The sequence below is a fragment of the Camponotus vicinus genome, unplaced genomic scaffold (assembly GCF_025532165.1).
Source record: "Camponotus vicinus isolate PSW18456_S1 unplaced genomic scaffold, iyCamVici1.0 SCAF_14, whole genome shotgun sequence".
Lineage (NCBI taxonomy): Eukaryota > Metazoa > Arthropoda > Insecta > Hymenoptera > Formicidae > Camponotus > Camponotus vicinus.
In genome coordinates, this window is record NW_028141950.1 from 1840613 (window position 1) to 1860927 (window position 20315).

The 20315-nt window shown below is 38.8% G+C and overlaps 1 protein-coding gene and 2 pseudogenes across 5 annotated transcripts; 1 reads left to right on the forward strand and 2 right to left on the reverse strand.

Annotated features, from left to right (window-relative positions):
* Positions 1 to 1231: 1231 nt before the first annotated feature.
* Positions 1232 to 17988, forward strand: Glcat-p (Glucuronyltransferase P). Of its 4 annotated transcripts, none has more exons than XM_083088685.1 (6): positions 1300 to 1370; positions 12380 to 12449; positions 13098 to 13309; positions 13497 to 13905; positions 13998 to 14155; positions 14313 to 17988. In XM_083088685.1, the coding sequence occupies exons 3-6, from the start codon at positions 13109 to 13111 to the stop codon at positions 14709 to 14711; spliced, it is 1167 nt and encodes a 388-aa protein (XP_082944811.1). In that variant the 5' UTR covers positions 1300 to 1370; positions 12380 to 12449; positions 13098 to 13108; the 3' UTR covers positions 14712 to 17988. The 4 variants fall into 4 exon arrangements, with proteins under 4 accessions (XP_082944814.1, XP_082944811.1, XP_082944815.1 ...); XM_083088687.1 differs by lacking the exon at positions 1300 to 1370 and adding an exon at positions 6725 to 7427; XM_083088688.1 differs by lacking the exon at positions 12380 to 12449 and having other exon boundaries at positions 1232 to 1370.
* LOC145965263 (dol-P-Glc:Glc(2)Man(9)GlcNAc(2)-PP-Dol alpha-1,2-glucosyltransferase-like) lies at positions 16970 to 20016 on the reverse strand (annotated as a pseudogene). Its single transcript, XR_014436659.1, has 3 exons — positions 19531 to 20016; positions 19113 to 19455; positions 16970 to 18349 (listed from the first exon to the last, which is right to left on the reverse strand). The product of XR_014436659.1 is annotated as a dol-P-Glc:Glc(2)Man(9)GlcNAc(2)-PP-Dol alpha-1,2-glucosyltransferase-like (transcript).
* On the reverse strand, positions 18343 to 19051 carry LOC145965571 (dol-P-Glc:Glc(2)Man(9)GlcNAc(2)-PP-Dol alpha-1,2-glucosyltransferase-like; annotated as a pseudogene).
* Positions 20017 to 20315: the final 299 nt, after the last annotated feature.

Sequence of the window (20315 nt, forward strand, 5' to 3'; positions counted from 1 at the left end):
ATAATTATATTAATTTAGTTAATCATGTTAGCCTTTATATCTAATAATTATCGCCGATAACGCTGTCGATATTATCACGATATCGAATTAATTACAGATATGACCTGTAAAATGCATGCCAATTATCTCTATATATATGTTGCGGAAATAGCTACTTGTGAAAAATGGATCGATCGAATCGTTATTAGTTATTATCATTACATCAGAAGGGGTAGGGGGGGGAATAGATCCCGCATATTATATACGTGTTACGTAAATAAACCTTGAGAGAAAATCGTCAATAAAATCTATACACGCTCGAAACAACTTTCTAATCAGCGATCAAGTATTGCATCTTGTTTAATTAAATGGCTTATTGGAGCGAAAACATTTGAATCTAGTAATTCCTTATCGATTTATCCCAACCGTACGTTGTTTAAAGTTGGTATATCGTACACGAGGGATTACTTAGCACGCTGACAATTTCATACATGTCGAGTATAATAGCGATCGCCGATGAACAATGGTTACGTGTAACAATATTGACATATCAATTTACGCACAAAATACAAGCAACTTCATTTACAGAATAATTTAATAAAGGGGCAATAGAGAGTCAATTAAACATAATAACGAATATATATCGAGAGTTCATCTACTGTATCATTAGAGACACGTGATTTTCAATTAGGCTTTTATAAAGCTAATCGAGAAACCCGCGACATCGATTCTCTTCGGTCCGAGCTTTCGACAAATAAATCAATATTAAATATTTCATTTTTTCGACATCATCGATGTGACCCGACGAGACAATTTTTTCTCGCGCACAAGATATAAAAAAAAAAAAGAAAAAGAATTTACTTTTCCAATCAGTTTCCTCGCGCGCCACTTGGACCATTCGGAAAACTTCGTTTAGGATTATCGCAAAGCCCCGCGTCTCGGGGGAGGGTCTCCCCACCTCGACGCAGGATCGTAAAGGGCTGAAGTGGAGCGTCCGTGACGCCGAAGGGTCGCGAGCAGCTCTTTCGATCAGCCAGCCATCCAGCCAGCCGGCCAGCCGCGTGAACGGGCGGCCGAAATGTCGGGCTGCCGTGCGTGCGTGTGCGTGCGGTGCATACGTATCCGCGCGGCGCCGACGGCGTCGTCGGGACGCTAGGGTACATGCGCGAGTCTCGCGTGCCGCAGCATGGCAAGTCGGCTCTCGGCGGCGGCGGCGACGGCGACGGATCTGCCCCCGCTTTTTCCCGACAGCGGAGCAGCCAGCGGTCTAGCATTCCCGTGGCGCTCTCCTCCGCAGTGTGGTGGCCGCCGCGATTGCCGATCGTTCGCCCAGACTGACTGTTCCGGCTGACATACGCGGAGGCGGACGACGGGACACCCTCGTTACTATGGTGAGTACCGCAATGACGTTATCATCGTCGTCGTCGTCGTCGAAGGAAAGAACCACCTCTTTGGACGGTGCGAGGAATTTGCGCGCGATTCCTTCGGCGAAAAAAATTCCGATTGCACGCACATATACGAATGTCAGATGCGAGTAATCCCTCTGCGTATCCGTTTTTCCGCAAAGCTCCATTTTTTTTCCGTGATTGAAACACGAGTGCGATGTTCAATGTTGAAAATTTCACCAATTATTCGCGTATGTCGTATCGCGACGATAACGATGAGGTGTTTAGTTAACGATAAGGGGTATTAGTTGGTCTTGTACGATATAGGATTCAGTCGAGAAACATCTGTTCGCGATTTTAATCTGACGCCACGCATATTATTATTGTCGGATTTCGCAGAGACAAAGCACGGCATTCACACGGGTTTTTCGCTTACGGTTCTAAACGTGAACATGTGTATCGTGTTCGGTGTCGTATGAACCGCGGATCATATGATCACGTTTAGTACCACGTACGATTTTAAATGTTAATTATTTTATATATATTAAATAATCAGGATACAATATTGTAATATAATATAAATTAAATATATTTCACATAAACTCAATAAATTATTAATACTATTTAACGTTGAATTGGGAATTTTTTCGCTTTGGATAGACATTCATATTTTTTCGAAATATCGAAGGCAGTGTCTCGCATGTGGTTCTCGTAAAAGCAAACGTCACTTTAAAGAGAGCGAGGAATTTGAGAAGAATTACACCGACATACCTCGTGTCTCTCGGCGGTCTTGATTACTCTGACAGCTATCGGGATTAATCCGGGATTAATGATCCGATGGCTTAACCTCAATTACGATTCCTAGAAGTGAGACTCTTCTCATTGTCACTTTAAATATTTGCATCGCTCGAATGCGGAGATGCGAGGGGAATCATCGGGCGAAACATTCGGCGTGTTTGGTGACCGCGTTTGAGATACCGCGTTTCGGATACCTTTAATATTTATCCAAATCCGCATACACACACACACACACACACACACATACACACCACCCCATTTGCGTGGCGAGATAGTCTTCGACCGCTACCGTGGCGCTACCTTTACGACGTGCCGATTACCAAGAGCTGGGGGTTGGGGGTGGTTGATACCGGAAGGTCAATAAGGGAAGTGGAAATGTATTTAGCCGGCTTAAGCCATCGGGAAGTTGTGCCGGAGAGTGCACCGGTAAGAACATTGTCGCCTGACCCAAGGAGCGGCGGACAAATCGCTATCGCGATTTGTTTCACGCCAATTAAAGATTCATCAGCAGTAAAGATTTATTCGCAGCGAGGATAATAGGAGAATTACACGATTCTCTCCCTCTCGAGAATAATTCTTTCGCCGTAATCGCAATTAGCGGAATTAACGATTAACAGAGATGACATTTTTTTTGGTCGCTTCGCGACGAATGACGATTTAACCCGAAGCAGAAATTCCCCGGGGAAATTACAAGTAACAGGAAACGCGTTGTTGGCATGACATTTCGAAAGAGATATCACAAGTAATTGGATTGGATCAAGTGAATTGCAAAAATGCGACATATGTTCCATGACGTATGAAGTAAAAATGGCACACAACTATCTCGTTATCGATCCGTAAAAATTTCCAGTAAAAAAAAATAGTCGATAAAAATCTCAGTTAGTTCTAGATAAACTATCTACACGTATGTTTGCTGAATATGTTTCTTCGAAGAGATTCTTTCCGTGGACGAGTTAACACGATAAAGAGTAATATAATGTTGATTCTCGATCGAATTACCCGATAGAACGACATAATCGACCGCGACCTTGATCGATCGCTAGCTGGCTTTATTCGAGCTCTCTTCCGGGCAGCACGCCAACTGTTCCTTATTGATAATCCCTCGTAATCTCTACATCTACGTGGGATCGGTCACGGAAGGTCTCTGTCGAGAGATGGCAAGCGAGATTTCCCCCTTTCGATTTACAACATTATACATCATACGTTGGTATTATAAGTCACGATCAATATGACGCTGGAGAGGAAAGACGGAAATGGATGGAAAACGAGAGAGAAAGAGAGGGTGACAGACGAACGCCTCGTGAGGGGAATCCAACGAGATGCATCAAGTGCACCTTCTGGCTTTTCGAGAGAGGGGTGGAAAAAGGTTTCATTACAAGATTCTTGGCTATTGTTTCGTTAGAAAATTCTTGACTTCCATTTTGTTGGATAGACGTGGAATCTATCCAACAAAATAGAAGCCAAGAATTTTCTAACGAAACATAGCCAAGAATTTTGTAATGAAACCTTTTTCCACGAATAATACCAATCGATATCGTATATAAAGTATAAACAAACTTTTGTCTATATATAAATGAAGTTTTGCCCATTTATAAACACACCATCCCTCTTCTTCCTTTTAAAATTTCCGTCACAATATATATTGTGTCTATTTTAATTCATTACTAATTTCATCATCATTATTATTATAAATGTGTATAAATGATTTAAGGGTGCGAATGCAAAGTTACTATCTATTTTTCAACGCTGAGTCAATATATCTGAAATTTCATCATATATTTGACTTCATTTTGATCGATGCTTTTGCCGAAAATAAATCTTCTCTGAATTTTAATTATAGTTTAAATAACATTGACCTTTTGGCAATATTGACCGTTCGTACAACTTTTAAAGATAAAATTACAATTTCTTTTAACCGAACAGTCGAATTATAATTTATTTTATATATATATTTAAATAGATTAAAAAAATAATCAGACAAAAAATTTTTAAAAAAGATACATAAAAATGCAGATCATAATTTCATTTTAGATGATCTTTTGAAAAGTTTTGACACCATTTTTATATCTTCAATATCATTTTTCAAACTATAATATATCTAAAAATAATTTTATAAAGTTCAACATAATCCTAAAATTAAATAGAAGAAATTTTAGTATTTTGGTAATTTTTATTTGCATTTGCTCCCTTAACGATATATTTGTACAATACTAACGCTTCTCGTTTTTTTTTCTCGTTCTTTTTTTGGACAACACTAGCACTAATTTTCTTGATATTCTATTTATTCGTTGTACTCGATAAAAAGTTAACAGCAGAATTATTATCAGTTCGCGTGCGAAAAATTTTCCCGGCGCCCATGGGGCGGCTATGGGTGAAGGGCCTCGAGGGAAGGTAAAAGGGGTATCGAAAACGAAAGAGGGGGAGAGAGAATCACATGGTGTCTGCCGAGCGTTGGTTATCGACCAGCGGCGCGGTCGCCATGTGCCCTCCGAAACCGAAAGGGCGCCATAGGGTGCAACACCGGCCGCGGCAGGTCGGCCGGGAAACGAACTTCTTATTAGTTGCGCGAGGGATGGTGGTAGGCGGGGTGGGACCCTCGATAGCAAAAGTTACGTTACAAATTACGCGACCTCGCGAAATTGCACCCCCGAGAATCCCGTCTGGACGGGCAGCAACGTGCTCGGAAAATAAACGCGGAGGGGGAGCTTACACAAATATCTGCTGTCCGTCTGGAGATTCCGCTCGGCTTGAATGCGAATCGATCAAACTTCCGCGTTACATCCTTCCTCGTTATCCTGCGACCGTTGTTTGTAGTAGGGATTATCGAAAGACTGATAAATATATGTTTCGAATATTTGTAAGATAATATTATATTTCTATGATTTTTTAATGCAATCAAATTGCTCCGAAAAAATGATGCTTTCACGCGTAATTAACTAATGAGTTTCAAAGACATAGCCTGATATTAAAGATATCTATCTCGGATGGTGATTAGACATGACGAATGCTTACATCTTTGTTTATCGATTATTGTATAAAAATACTGATACCGCAGCGCGAATCAAGTTCGTTGCGATATCAAGCATTTGTCATTCGCTCTGCGCGCTCGCGGAGAGAGAGATCCGGAAATTTTAATGAAATTAAACCGCCCCCGTTACCCAAGTTCCGCGGCACAAGTGGTGCCAATATTTAATCAGTCGATCGCGATCAATCGACGAAACGTTGTCGGGAAATTGATTCCACGTCGGGCTAATTACTTATATACGGGTCACGTTTCGAGACCACGATTGCCCGATAAATGACAACTCGGCGCTTCATCTATTTGGGGCCGCTTCTCTTCGCCGTCCATCGATTACTCTGTACCTCATTTCGCTCCGTGTTATTGATCATTACAAGCCCTATGCCGTGCGCCCCTCTCTCTTTCTCGTATCGGCAATCGTGAGCACGTGCTGCGTGCACGACATATCTAGCGTAAGCTTTGCGGGCACGATAAATGCAAGTTATCTGATAACGGCACGCAAACACTGCGGGTAAAAATACATAGTTACAGAGCTAATTGGAAAATTAATAAATTTTCTCTTTCGAGAAATTGATACGTTTTTTTCCCCCGTATGATTTATTACTTCGGAGCAACCGTCGGTTTTTCCGCTTCTTCTTTTCATTTTCTTTTTTAATCGCGGCAAAAATTGCTTCCGCCGGAGTTATTCGTGTTGCGACGTATTGCTCGCATTCCTCTCGAGATCGCTTACAGCGAGTTTTTGCACGTCACGATGCGAAAAATGCGGCACGCACGATTTCGTCATATCGAGAATTTACAACGTTGCAACATTTTTGCGCTCGCGATATTTCTTTCGCGTAAAGGGAAAGTTGCGCGAGCTTTACGTGTATCAGGATAGTAAAGCTTGCTTTATAAAATGAAGACACAGGAGCGTTTCTTATTTGCTTTATCCGCCGGCGGCGTGTATACGAACGATATATTACATTTGACGGAGCTTCTCTAGGTAAAAAGCTCGACGGTATCCCGCGACATCCTGAAAATATCTTTAAATTCTATTTTTGCTCGCACATGCAAGAGAGAAATTAATATTAGAGTAAAGAGCCTCATCCTTAATCCAGGCTTTTATTATAGAAATGCGGATAAAAATAATCCCCAAAATAAATAATTCATCCGCCGCCATTATGTATGACATACTTCCAATATTACGCGTCGCACATGTAGGCGGCTATATTTTTGAGAAGCTAATCATACACATATCGATAAGATCGGGACACCGATACGCGAGCGGGTCGCATGAATTATTCGTCGGGTTTTCCAGTTGTTCGATCTGGATTCGCGAAACGCTACGGTCAGAAATATTCCGGTTTTCGCGAACGAACAGACAAGGAATAAGGTAACGAAACCTTGTATTTTTTCACGGGACTCTGGCGAATAAATATAAATATTGCACGCGTTCTCGTTGCAAAACGGAAATTGCGTGTGTCGTGCACGATATACGTTCCTCCTCTCTCTTTCTTTTTCTCATTTCGCGACGAAATTTATAAAATTAAATTTTTATTATTTTATCGCTCCTAATTATCTCGCGCATATATCTTTGAAACGAGGCAAACTCGTGCGCTTTGCACGATTCTTCTCTTCGAAGGAGACCCCGATCGATGGATTTAAACGTTCGCCGACCTGAAAACGCGCCGCTGCACCTCTCAAGTACCGAATTACCGCAATCTGCTAATAGATTCTGCCACGTGATCCGTGGACCGTGCGCAGCACGCACACGTGGGGACACGGCTGTCTCTCTTTCTCTGTCGTGCGGTCCTCCGGTAGTGGGGCATATTACGAACGACGTTACAGAAGTGGCCACGCAAGTAGGAGGAAACCGGAGGAAACGATTCAGTGTCGAGTGAGCCGCGATTGCGTTTCTCGTTTTGCTAGCTGTCAGAGTCATTGTCAATTTTATCATCGCGATTCCGATGGGACGACGTAAACGGAATAGGTTTCGAGATGCTCGTCCCGATCGCGTCGATTACGCGGGATCTCTCGTAGGATGAATATTAACGGAACAGAGTGACCTGATTAATCCGCCGAAGAGAACGACCTCGAAAACGTGCCATGTGATTAGGACGCGTTGGTGAAAAATAAATTCGCGACTATCGGCGATGAGCGCGTTAATTTGCCCGATTCTACGCCGAAGCTTACGAGCGATAAGTATTTCTGGAGAAGGAAACTGCAATTAACCGACGCGTTTATCGTCCTCGGTTTCCGCTGAGTTGGTTGGTATAAGCGATTGAATAAATAATGACTAATACGCTTTATATTTATACGCCAACAAAATGTGGGAGAATCAGTATTTTATTATTAATTTCTTTTGAGAGACGAGATTATACAGAGAAAAATGTATACTGTATTCAAGTAAATATTATTTATTTGAATGAATGAAGTATATCACAAGTTTGTATATCCGCAAATATATCAAGTTCACCGCAAGCATTAAATTTCATTGAATATATTCTGAATTTTAGCAAGTGCAGTATTTTAGTCAAGAATATTAAATTAAAACAAAAATTTGGCTTGCATAGAGTTGGCGTAAAGTAAGTTTGATTTTTCTTTGATACAACTTTACAATATTCTTGAAGGGAAAATAAATTCTTCTTTCGAGTACATGATAATGAGATTTTCTAACACTGTGATGAGTATATTTTAAGACTATTATCAAGAATATATTTTTTGTTGAAGAAAATTATTACTTGAAAAAGAAAAATAAACTGAGTAATCGTTTTTCTTGGTAGTAGAATGATATTTTTCTCTATGTAATGTGCATAGATGTCTTTCTCCAAGTTACTTCAATGTCTTAGGAACACATTTGAAGTAACCGACAAATATCCACGATATTATCTTAAAGTCACACGCATATAAAATTCCTTTGTCGCTAGGAAACCGATCAGCTTCGCACAAAACATATTTTTGTCTGCGAGAGAATACATTAATGCCAAGAGTTGTACAGTTAATTCTCCTTGCTTGGAGTTTGCGTCGTAAAACACGATAAAATCGCAGATATGTATGATTTAAAACGCGCGTTTATGCCCTGAAAATAGAGACAGATAAAATCGTTTTAATGCGAAAAAGTTGCTGCGAAAGTACGAGCCGTGAAAGAGATGTTCAACTCGATAAGAAGTGTTTTCATTCTCGCGCTGATATTTCGACAGCGAGTTCAGCTTTCGATTCGGGTAAAGAGAGAAAATTTAATTAATCGGAGCTGAGAGTAGAACCGTTTGGCACGAGCTGGTAAAAAGTGCGCGGTATAAAAGTTGTTGGATAGAGTTTGGCGATATCGCCGAGTTTCTAAATCACGCCGCATGCGGTTTGTATCGGCTTCATGCACCTTGAATGACGCATAATAATCGCGTGGCGCCCATGACTTGGATTTAAATGTGGGATTTGCCGATCATCGCGTTCCTTTCGCATTAATAACGCGTGATATAATAACAAAGCATCTCCTTGCATCAACGATACGTAACGCATGTTACTAAACTCGTTATATAAAAAAAACAATATAATCCGCAGCTCCTTATATATGTCACGACTCTTTTTAATATCTCGAAAGTACGATAAATTTCGTCTTTAGATATGTATGGATTCGATAATAAACATGTTAAATCAGATGACAAACTGCTCCGATAATCGATGCTGCTCCGATTCGTAAACTGATTTAGATTAGAAACGCGATCCTATATCTAGATTATCTAACGACATGTTTAGTTAATACGAGAAGTAATCAACTACGAAAGTCTCATGCAAACGAAAACGAAGAAGAATCACCGGCCGAGCCGCTCGTTTTCCCGCATTCTAATTAGTAATTTATGCGATTTCTCCTCCACTCCGTCATTTCTCTCGTTCCGCCTCTATCACGACCGCCCAATTACGAAAGCTCGCAAAATCTCTGCCAGGCAAGACAGCTGTTGTAATTATTAATTGATGAGACCACCGATGAGCAATCGACAACAATCCCGGATGAGACCGATCGATCGCGCAATTTCTCGCAGAATATCCTATCACTGAAAAAATTGTATTCTCATCTTAAGAATATGCCACTTCTCTTTATAATAATTCTACTAAATAGACGCTAAGAGGATCCTCTTAATTTAAGAGGAAAATCTTCTAAAGAGATATTCTTATATTAAATATTCTTAACAGGTAAAATTATAATGGATGTTTTTTTATTATTTAATATTTGAGTTGCGCAGAAGTCGCAAATTAAGAATATATTCTTATTCATTAAGAATATTTATTAAGAGGACTTCATTTCAAGAATACAATTTTTTCGGTGTATATATATAGAAAATGCTTGCCAGCGAATCGTTAAAATCGAATAAAATATAATGTTTTATTCTCGATTACTCGAATAAAAATAGTGATAAAAAAACCTAACCTCTCGAAATATCCAATAGACGTTCGAATAAATCGCGAAAAATTTCAAACAGACAACTGTCATTTCATATTCTTTTTATAAATCTTGCCACATTGGCACGTGATATTTTAATACAATATATTGTCATTTCGCGAAATCTTCCATTCGGTGTTTCGCATCGATCGCTGCGTCTCTAGAAAACATAATTCCAAGGGAAACCGTATTAGCGTATCGCGATTTATCGAGGAAGCGCTGGATTAAGCGCATTTGTGTCGCGGTGCTTAATTACGAAGATCGATCGAGAGCAAATTGCTACCTTTTCCGTCATTTAGTCGAACCGAAATTCACCGAAACGTCCAATTTATTTTGCTCTTTCCATCTGTTCGCGCAGATGGGATATTATCGATGCTACCGATTTGAATCTCGCTGATTACAATATCTTTTCGCGCAACCTACGTTTAACGGGAAAAAACATTATTATCGCGATAATGAAAGTGTTTCGCGTTAATTAATTGGGTTGTCCGAAAAATAAAAAATAATATAAAACCTGATATCGATAGAATCGATAGAAGTCATATCTCGAAATCGATAAGTTTAAAAGTGCTATATCAAAATATCAATATATTTGATTAATTAAATTTTCCATGTTATTGTTTTATTAATATAACAAAAGCAAGAGAAAACGTCATATGTATTATCTTCGCCCTTATCATCGCACTATCTGCGATGCACTTATCTCGGTAGTTTTCTCACAGAGACCTTCATCCGTTAACTGCTTTTGCGTTTTGACAAGCTGACACATTTAAAATGAATTCGATTTTCAACTGAAATTGGTCGCGGGGAGCCGTGACATGACGTAAATTCAATCTTTAATCGATGCGAAAGTACTTTCGAGTTTTTGTAAAATATCTCCTTGTTACGCTGGGAGTGCCCGACAAGGAAAAATAAGACATAGATCTTATCGCCATCGGCCTTAGATCTTCGCCGCTGACAATGTGCGAGACGTAAAATAGTGCGTTCGCGGTGTGTGACGTAGGACGAGGGACGGTGTTAAATCCTCGTGTAATTTAGAGCGGTCGTTCTGCACATGACGCGGCTTATATAAGATATAGCGGGACGCGTTGAAAGTAAATTAGAAGAGAACGTTCTCTCTCGGTCGCGCAAAGTGCGAGGCGTTTAAAAGTCTCATTATAGACGAACACTATCGAAAAGTGTGCTTACGCGTATCCTTCGCTTAGCAAAGTAATTAATATGGAAAAGACGAAGAGATTAAGGAGAGATAAGATTTAGACACTACAATGCACGAATGACGAAAAGGAAAAGGTAGATAAAAAACAGCAACGATAAAAAAACAATAGTTGTAATTATCATAAATTATAAGTCTTAGCGGCAACTTGTGTTTAAAATTATTGTTACTACGCACAAGGTTAATATTCAACATTATAGTAGTAATAACTATAAAAACAGAAATTTCAACTATATTTTTTTTATTATGCAGTTATACTTGATCCCTTTCCTCAGGTGTAATAGATTACACGACGTGGCATTGTTACTCTTTAAATCGACACATTAACATATATACATTTTGCAAACATCGTAGATATCGTTAAAGACCTATTGTTCGTTCAAGAGAGAGGCAACAAAATCGCGAGAGATCGGATGGAAAGGACCGTTATTAATGCCAGACGGCCGACATGTGAATCTCCCGATGTCGAGAGGAAAAAATAATCGCGATAAAGGCGGAAGTCGGGCGGAAGTGAGAGTATGGAATGAAAAACAGGAAAAACGGGATTGAAATTGTTCGCGATTATTATCGCTCTCGCGGATCGTCCAGCGGGAGAAGAGGGGAAGCCGGGGAGTTCGCGCATCCCGCGGGAGTCATGAACTGGCGTCGTCGTATCATTCGTACGTAGATAAATCCCGAGTGTTATCGCTCGCTCGTTAGCAACGATGACGGGATCCCGTATTAAACATCGCTCGCTTTATCGCCCACGACTTCGCGATCCTGACGGATGTCCTTCCGGTGCGCGTTATCACGGGCCGACACGCCTGCGCCTGTCGAACCGGGCCTCGGGGAGAAGGATGCCGATGCCCCGACCCGCGAAAATAATTAGACTCGAGAGGACCGTCCTCCTTTTCGATCGCGCGAGAGAGTGGAAGTTGCGCATGTTTGCGACAGTGCGCGATGCATCTTAAAGAATTAATTAAGTACACTGAGAAAAAAATCTGGTTGCATTAATTAGAAATCTGGTAGATTCGATCAGTATGTCTGTTGGAAAATGGACGAATCAGAATTCCTTTAGGAATTATCAGATGAGTATGATTAACTCCTTCCTGTTAAATTTACCAAATTTTCTCTTGTTAATAATACTAAATTTACTTAAAGAATGGCATCACTGTGTCCATGTTTAGTTAATATAACAAGAAGTTTTATGGATCCAACAAGAAAATACTAACCAAATTCTTGTAGTAAAATCAATTAAACGTTCTAAGTCTCTAGTTATAAAAAATCGAATCTTATTGTGATAACTAGAAATTCTGTTTGTTGATACAATCAAATGATTTTTCTCAGTGTATAGATGCATCTCGCACGAATCCCGAATATTATTATCCCCGGTGAGAATCGTAGGCGATACTTAAAGTTGGTCGCGAGAAAATTTCCATTTCCCGATAATTCGCAAACAAGTCTAATAAATTATCGTCGCTATTAGGTCTTTTTCTCTTCTCCTCTTTCTCTCTCCTTCTCTCTCTCGAGAAGTATAAAGTTTGCGACGAGATATTACGAGCGTTACAACAGCTAATTATGTCTGATGACAGAGCAAGAAGCAGCTCGCGATTCAGGAGAGGCAGAGGAAACGACGAAACAGTCGACACATGTAGCATTCGGGTGAGTGAACGTCTTTGTTTTAATTTTCTCAACTCGACGAGGTATTATAGCGATCCGACGTTTTTCATTCGAGATGTAATCTACGTTAATTCTAATACGTAGAACACGAGAGAAATATAGAACGTTTCAACGCAACGTCGAGTTTTAATTTATAGATCTTCCCGCTAGTTAATCTTCGCGTATTTTTATTCGTAATTAAATTTACATTTTATAATTTGCACGAGATATGTTCTATAATATTTGCGAATGAGGTGCTTTTCCCCTTCCTCTCGAAATGGGATTGAAACGTGAATTAGATTAAAATTGGAATCTCATGCTCCGGAGAAAATACGGAAGCGAAACGCGAAAGTAACTGCTATCTGCCAAGTAGAGAAAAGTTGGAGTAAGTTGAAGCGGTAAATTCTTAAATTCTAAAGTCCGATCCATCTTCCAGTCCCATTGTCCATTATTAAGTCATTATAGTATTAGAGTGTAAGAAAAACATTATAGCTCGTTTGACGCGTGTTAAAAATCTAAATACATCATCTGCTCTTTCATCGCGTCGCTCCATTAAAAAGTTTCGTTCTCTATTAAAGTCTCATAATACGTATTATGCACCAGATCCTTGTTATTTATCATATTTCCGGACATTGCATTTTCTGCACCCAGGCATCGGTATAATGAAGCCGTCCATGAAGATGGGAGTGATCGCTTTGATAGGGATCTGCGTAGTTTTTTATCAGTATCACCTGTCCACCGGCGTTACTTTCGATCAAGTAACGGCCTTCAATGCGGACAATCCCGCGGAAGACACCGGGGATTTGCCGGTCGGTGAAGAGGGCGATAACTACAGCAAAACCCCGAGGATCTCCGAGGACATGGTAAAGAGACAAAAATAACGATTAGCAATTACCGCTCAATTACGAGAGAATTAATTACTCATTAATTTCCGTAAACGCGTTTCGCTACAACTATTCGCTTTCCTCGCCTGACGGGGAATTATTATTATTATATTTCAGTCAATATAAATTAATTATATATCATCTACAATTATCCTTCTTTTTGCAGATTCGGTATGCCGTGTACCGAGTACAAATTACTAACGGCCTGAGTCCGGAGATCAGCTCGATGCTCGTGCAAGAGCTTATCAATCAGTTAAGTAAAAATGTCTCGGCGGCCTCGAGAAATAATCCCAAGCTTTCGCAATCGCAATCGCTTTTGCAATCGCAACCGCCCGCGACAATGACACATAAGACGGTATCACCGAATCCTTCCGAAGAACCCTCCGAGGAAACCCTCTACATTATCACGCCGACATATCGAAGACCCGAGCAGATTCCTGAACTCACCAGGATGGCGCACACCTTGATGTTGATCAAGAATGTGCATTGGCTCGTTATCGAGGACGCTACGGTCGCTACCAAGCAAGTTACCAAGTTATTGGAACGAACGGGCTTAAAGTTCGATCATTTAATCGGTAATAGCATATAATAGTTTATATACGTATAAACCTGTCGTAGGCGATATCTGCAGTGGTGTTATATAAACCATGATTTTATGTTATCGCAGCTCCGATGCCGGAGAAATATAAACTCAAGAAAGGTGCGAAGCCGCGGGGAGTGTCCAACAGAAATCGCGGTTTACAATGGATCAGGGCGAATGCCACGAGAGGCGTGTTCTACTTCGCCGACGACGACAATACTTATGATATTGAGCTTTTCGACGAGGTAAGTTAAGATCACAAAAGTGTATTTTCGCTTCAGTGTATTTTCACTGTAAGAAAGATCTGATATTTCTCTCTGAAAAATCCTTCTCGAAGATATCTAAGGAATTCTGTATATTCTGTATATTCGCAATTCTACAATAACGCGCGCGTTTATTCAGATCCGCAAGACGAAGACGGTGTCCATGTTTCCGGTGGGGCTGTGCACCAAGTTCGGACTGAGTTCGCCCATCCTGAAGAACGGCAAGTTTGCCGGGTTTTACGACGGCTGGGTGGCCGGCCGGAAGTTCCCGGTGGACATGGCCGGGTTCGCCGTGAACGTCAAGTTCCTGCATCAGCGACCCAACGCCAGCATGCCGTTTCGCGCGGGTTACGAGGAGGACGGATTCCTGAAGAGCCTGGCGCCGTTCGAGCCACGAGACGCTCAGCTTCTGGCGGATAATTGTACCAAGGTGCTCGCCTGGCATACGCAGACCAAGAAGAACGAGCCGAGCGCGGCGTTGGACATGAAGCTGTACGGCTCGACGAATCTGGTCAAGCTCAAGCAGCAGATAGTATGATGCCGACGACGACAGACGTCGTCGAGGACTCGAATCTGAATCTTGTGTGATCCCGCCGCCCCTCCTTCGCACTAGTTCATCGGATATCACACTCCAAGGGAATTCCTAGGTGCGGAAAAACTGTGCGATTCAGTGCCTAAAGTATTTGCCCTCTCTCTCTATCGGTTGAGAGCGGGACCGTTATTATTACCTTTAAGCGTAGCCGATAAAACGATCGTTTTTTTATCAGCTTTTACACATCCGCAACAAGTAGTTCACCCCGAAGATGGTCCGCCTTTAGTTTGAGAAAGGAAACTGCGGGGGGAAAAGTAGAATCCAGAGTGACGCTTTAGTCGCAGCGTAACGATAGAAATTTACGCTTAGAGAGTTCGAAATCGTTTCTCTTTTCTTATTTTCTAGCATTTTCGTTTCCGTAAAAACGTGAAAAGAGAGTCGAATTTCTTCGTTGGAACGAATAATCGACAAAAATACGAGGTAGTTACTAATCGAAGGTCGTGCGATTTCGAGTCATTTCTAAATATCGCGTATAAATATCGAGAGAAGTCGCACACTTTGTAGATGAACGACCAAAGAAAGCAAACGGGTCATTCGCTGTAACGCTAAGCTCTTGTTATCTTTATTCTACTTAAGGGATTTGTCCCGTGTGAATTTTACAAATATAGATTCTCTATTCCATTCTATTCCATTAGCAAAGTTCCATTCCTAAACTTGCTCCTATACTAGACGCGAGGTCAAAGATGATTTGACCAAGAAAAACAAAAAAGAGTGAAAAATGTTTGAATCATGTCGATCACGCGACTTTACTTTTAGGTGATTTTACGCTCCTCGAATTCACGGTTGATCTATCTCTCAGCTCGTGAACCTGATACCGTTCGTTAATGTAGTTACCACGATGTTTAACGATCGTTGGATCGTCATCTAATCCTGCCCCGCCTCTTTACACGATTAGCAAGTATAGATGATTATGAGGTAGAGAGTTAAAGCAAGTCCCTTAATAAGAACTCCTCGTACCTTCAAGATTATACAAAAAGATTACAAAAGAATAAATTTAAAGCGTTGAAATGTGTACATGAAAATCGAAGTTTAATATTTGAAAATTTGGCGACAGATTAGAAATTATTACGAGGACTTCTGATTAAGAAAATTTCTTCGATAGATATTTCCAATTGAAAAATGTGAAGTTTGGAATGCATGATATATATATATATATATATTTCGTTAAATATTTTTTATTTACACTCATAGAGCTTTTCTTTAGGAATTATTTTCTTATATTCTTTAGGAATCGCGGTTACAATATAAATCTAAATAAAAAAAAGATTGCATATCGTTACCATTAGTCCGAATAAAATCAGAAGAATGTGAAAAGTTAATTTATACGACTGAACAACAACAAGAATATTTATGTATGCTATGAATATTATTTAATACAAGTATTTTCGTCCGTATTTGACTGAATAGGAATACTTTTAATTACCGAATCGCGCTCTTCGAGTTACTTTTTTTTATTTTCATTATCGATTATAATTTGTTTATTTCATTAACACATTGTGAGATTATTAACAAAATAACGGATATAATCAAACGGAGCGTTGCGTTATTATCGTGCGTGCGTGCGTGTGTACGTGTGTATAGGAAATATGTACTTCCTAGAAAGACATAATATTTAAAGCTACATTTGACTCTTCTTGCACAATATAGTTCGCGCGAGTCGCGCTTTTAAAGACCCGATCTCTTTTAGGATTAAAAAACCTAGGAAATAAGAAAGCTACGCACCGAGTGCAAAATCCAAAGAATTACATATTAATCACATATTCGTCTGTATGGAGATTATGAAAAAAGATCGAGGTATATCGAATCACGACGTACAGTGGAACTTTGATATAAATTTCCCTCTCTGTGAATACTTTTGTTACTGTAACATATCGCTATCAAAAAATTCGACCAATGTGGATCAAATATACAACCATATCTAATTTCCTACCACTTTTTTCTCACATATACAAATATTTCAAATATATTATATTACAACAGTTTATTTAAAAGTAGAATATAACATAGTTATTTTAAACGAGCAACTCTCGTATTTAAAATTTAATTGTATAAAGTAATTGATTAGAGTAATTATCTCGATCGGCTTAATTAATTCTTAGATATTAGGAGTGTTCTGCTGTACAAACGCTCGAAAAGCTACGAAGAGATAAAAAGAAGAGTTTTTTTGTTACATTTCATATCTTGTACTGTTATTTAGTATTACTTATCTAGAAATATCCTCGATCATAGGTCTTTAAAATCGATATCGAACAATTTCATGTCATTTAGTTAAATCAGAGTGCCGATATAACTTAGATTTAATCTAATAGAAATGACATTTTTCGACACGAATATAATTTTTTCACGACACTGATTTTCCGATATGATTTCGCGATCTTTTCATCTACTCTATCTAACGTGTGACGCTTATAGCGATAGACTCCAGCGCGTGGATGATAATAATTTATCGCTAGAGCGTGAACTATATCGTGTCTTTATGACACCAAAACTTGAGAAACTATATATCTATGCGTTAAAATTGCACTATGCATAAATCGATTAAATGTCGAAAGCGGAATGCGTAAAGATTACTCCCAATCACATATCCTGCTGGAATGTGCGGAGGATTATGTACAGAAAATATTTACGTTCGAGATTGATCTATACGGATACGGTTCGCGCAATAAATTCACGACAAGCAATACGTGCGATCTTCGCGCGATTAGATTGTAGAAAGAGAGAGAAAGAGAGTGAGTGAGTGGGAGAGGCAGAGAGAGAAATGAATGATTATCTTTGTTTTATTAAACGGTTCGAAATATGTCGGGAAAGCGTCTTAGTTTACATTTCGAGAAATTTTAGAGTACTTAGCGCGTTGATTCGATACTATTTGTGATATACGATTGTATTGTTTCAAAACATCAATTGAGAAACGGCAAAGACGAGCCGCCGATGCCTCGTCGCAAGTAATGCTCAAAGTTCCGGCAATTTAGACGCCGAGTGATACAATGTATATGCGTGAATCGGGAAAAAAATTGTATATATACAATTTTTTATTTCTAAAAAAATAATTAATCTTATGTTATACCCGTATCCTACGCAGATCCGAAAGAATTGGCGGCCAGCTTTTCGAGAAATAAAAAAATCTATTATATTGAATTAATTTTTTTTCTCAATTTAATGTATAAAAATCTGGAGAAAATAATGGCTCAAAATCGTTTCATTAATAATCCTTTATTTTTAAGGATATTTGTACTTTTTTTTTGTTTCAAGAATACCTAATCCTTTACTACGAATAAAAAAAAATATTTCTTATAAAATGAAAATGTTTAGTATCTTTCACACTATACCGTCGCGCGTATTATATTCGCTGACAAAATGATAATTTACGAAGGAGCATAATAAAAATAGGGAATACAACAAGTTTTAAGTCGTCAGTGGAATACGTTTAATATACTGTATGCTGACGATACGTGTCGCGAAACTGCTGACAAACTGTTACTGTACAAAAATATTTAGCAGTGTTGCCACAAGTTTCATCTATGAACAATAAATTATTGTTCGTCGAAATATAATTGTCGATCAATCATGAATAATTTAATGTCCCCCTTTAAGTTAAGTATACAGAAAAAGTTAAGGTAGGAAGATAGAAAATACTTAACATTAAAATAAATTAATTTTTTTTATTATGCGCATTCGTTTTCATGTTAAATATCACCAAGAAATTCGTTGGGCATAAGGCTTATCCTTCCAGTAGAACTTTATTAGAGAAAATATAAAATTGCAAAAAATTTATTGTACAAGCCGTGAGCGATTTTAAGTAAATTTGCCATTTTTCCAGCCTTTTCATTTAAGTAGTAAAAAATGTAAGGAAGAATAAAGTAACGCGGTTCTACCAGTATCTGAGATATCAGAATCATTATGCATAAGCAAATAATATAATTGATTTGTGTAAGGAATCTCAAGTGATTGATATTTTGCGATATGGCGAATAGGCTCGTGCAGTAAACCGGTATCAACAAATATTTGAATATCACGTATCTGCCCATGAACCGATTCCACACGTAGAATAAATAATGCCGATTATCGGCCAAAACATATGGGTGAACGAGGGTGTTAAAATGAATCACCACGGCCTTTAATACAATGACGCAACTGGTGAAAATCCAGTATTGGCGAAGAAAATGCAAACATGTTCGAGATTGGCTGTTCCATCTTATTATCAAATATATCTAACGCATGTTCTACAGGAAAGCCAAGCCAAATGATGTTTGTCTGACAAACAAGTACAGCTATTGAACCTGTGTCATATTACTTTAATTCGTTTCAACTTTAATTTTCTCTTTCTCATGATTTATATAATGTAATTACCTGCAAATGCTGTCATTTTTGTGTGCTTACGTTGGTGTAGAAACAACATTACGAGTACTACATTTACAGATATAACATCTGTATAATAGAAAAAGCACAAAAAGTACAATGGTGGAAAAAGAATAATATTGTAGGCCAGCGTAAGTATCAACCAAGTATTCCACCGCTCTGTTTCATTAGATTTGCAATTTTCTTTTATAATATTATAAATAAGCTAAAGATTTAGGCACGTTCCAAACAAATTTATACATATTATATATGTAATATTGCACATATTAAAAGATGATAACATTGCAGTTGTAATAAGATACAATCCTGGCAATGTAGTGGTTTTTGGATCCCCCTGAAAATAATTTGATTTATTTTTGAGAATTGCGCGCAATACTTAGGAGCAAATTATTTTTGTGCCATGTATTACCTGCGTAAAATTCCATGCACAGTATCGTATTGTCTGCGGTATATAAAAAGCTTCATCGATGAAATAATGTGGTTGAATATAATGATTGAGATATAAGAAAAGTAATATAGTACTTGTAATGAATAACGTTAATGTGGAATATATAAATATTTTGTAGTTTAATTTCATGTAATTGAAATGAGATATGAGACTCATGATTACTTTAAAAATGTGTCCAAAATATCATTTAACTTCAATAGCTGCACATTCGTCAAATTAATACTGTTATGTTAAATGCATCATCAGCTTATTTTGATTAATTTAATGTAACCTAACCAATTATATTATATGCTCCTCATTAAAATGTGTAAAACTGTACGTCGCACATTTAATACGATTAATATACTATGTAATAAAATGTATTACACTAATGAGTAAATATTATTTTTAAAAGCATGGTAAAATCCATGCAGCATATGCTCGTGTTTACACTCGACATCTGAAGACATTGGGAGGTTAGGTTAGGTTAGATCGAAAAAATTATCGTTTGACAGTTGGCATCCCTACAAGATAGGCTGCGCGCGTGTATACAAAGTAAACTTCAAATCGCTTCTAGCCTAACCATCTTCACGCGATCGACTTTACTTGAATTGCATCGCGTCGCATCGAATTATGATGCGGCGCCGATTTGCCCGAACGTAATTCGGGACATCGCGATGCTGTATAAGCGTCGAATGAGCACGAATTGTCACGCAAATATGATAAATCAAATCAACTCACCGTTCACCGACTGTTCCACAGGCCGC

Excerpts from the sequence above, each read along its gene's own strand:
- Glcat-p (XM_083088688.1), top strand. The coding sequence starts at position 13,109 with ATGAAGCCGTCCATGAAGATGGGAGTGATCGCTTTGATAGGGATCTGC. Across the intron at positions 13,310-13,496 it reads CGAGGATCTCCGAGGACATG|ATTCGGTATGCCGTGTACCG; the intron begins GTAAAGAGACAA and ends TTCTTTTTGCAG. Across the intron at positions 14,156-14,312 it reads ATATTGAGCTTTTCGACGAG|ATCCGCAAGACGAAGACGGT; the intron begins GTAAGTTAAGAT and ends GCGTTTATTCAG.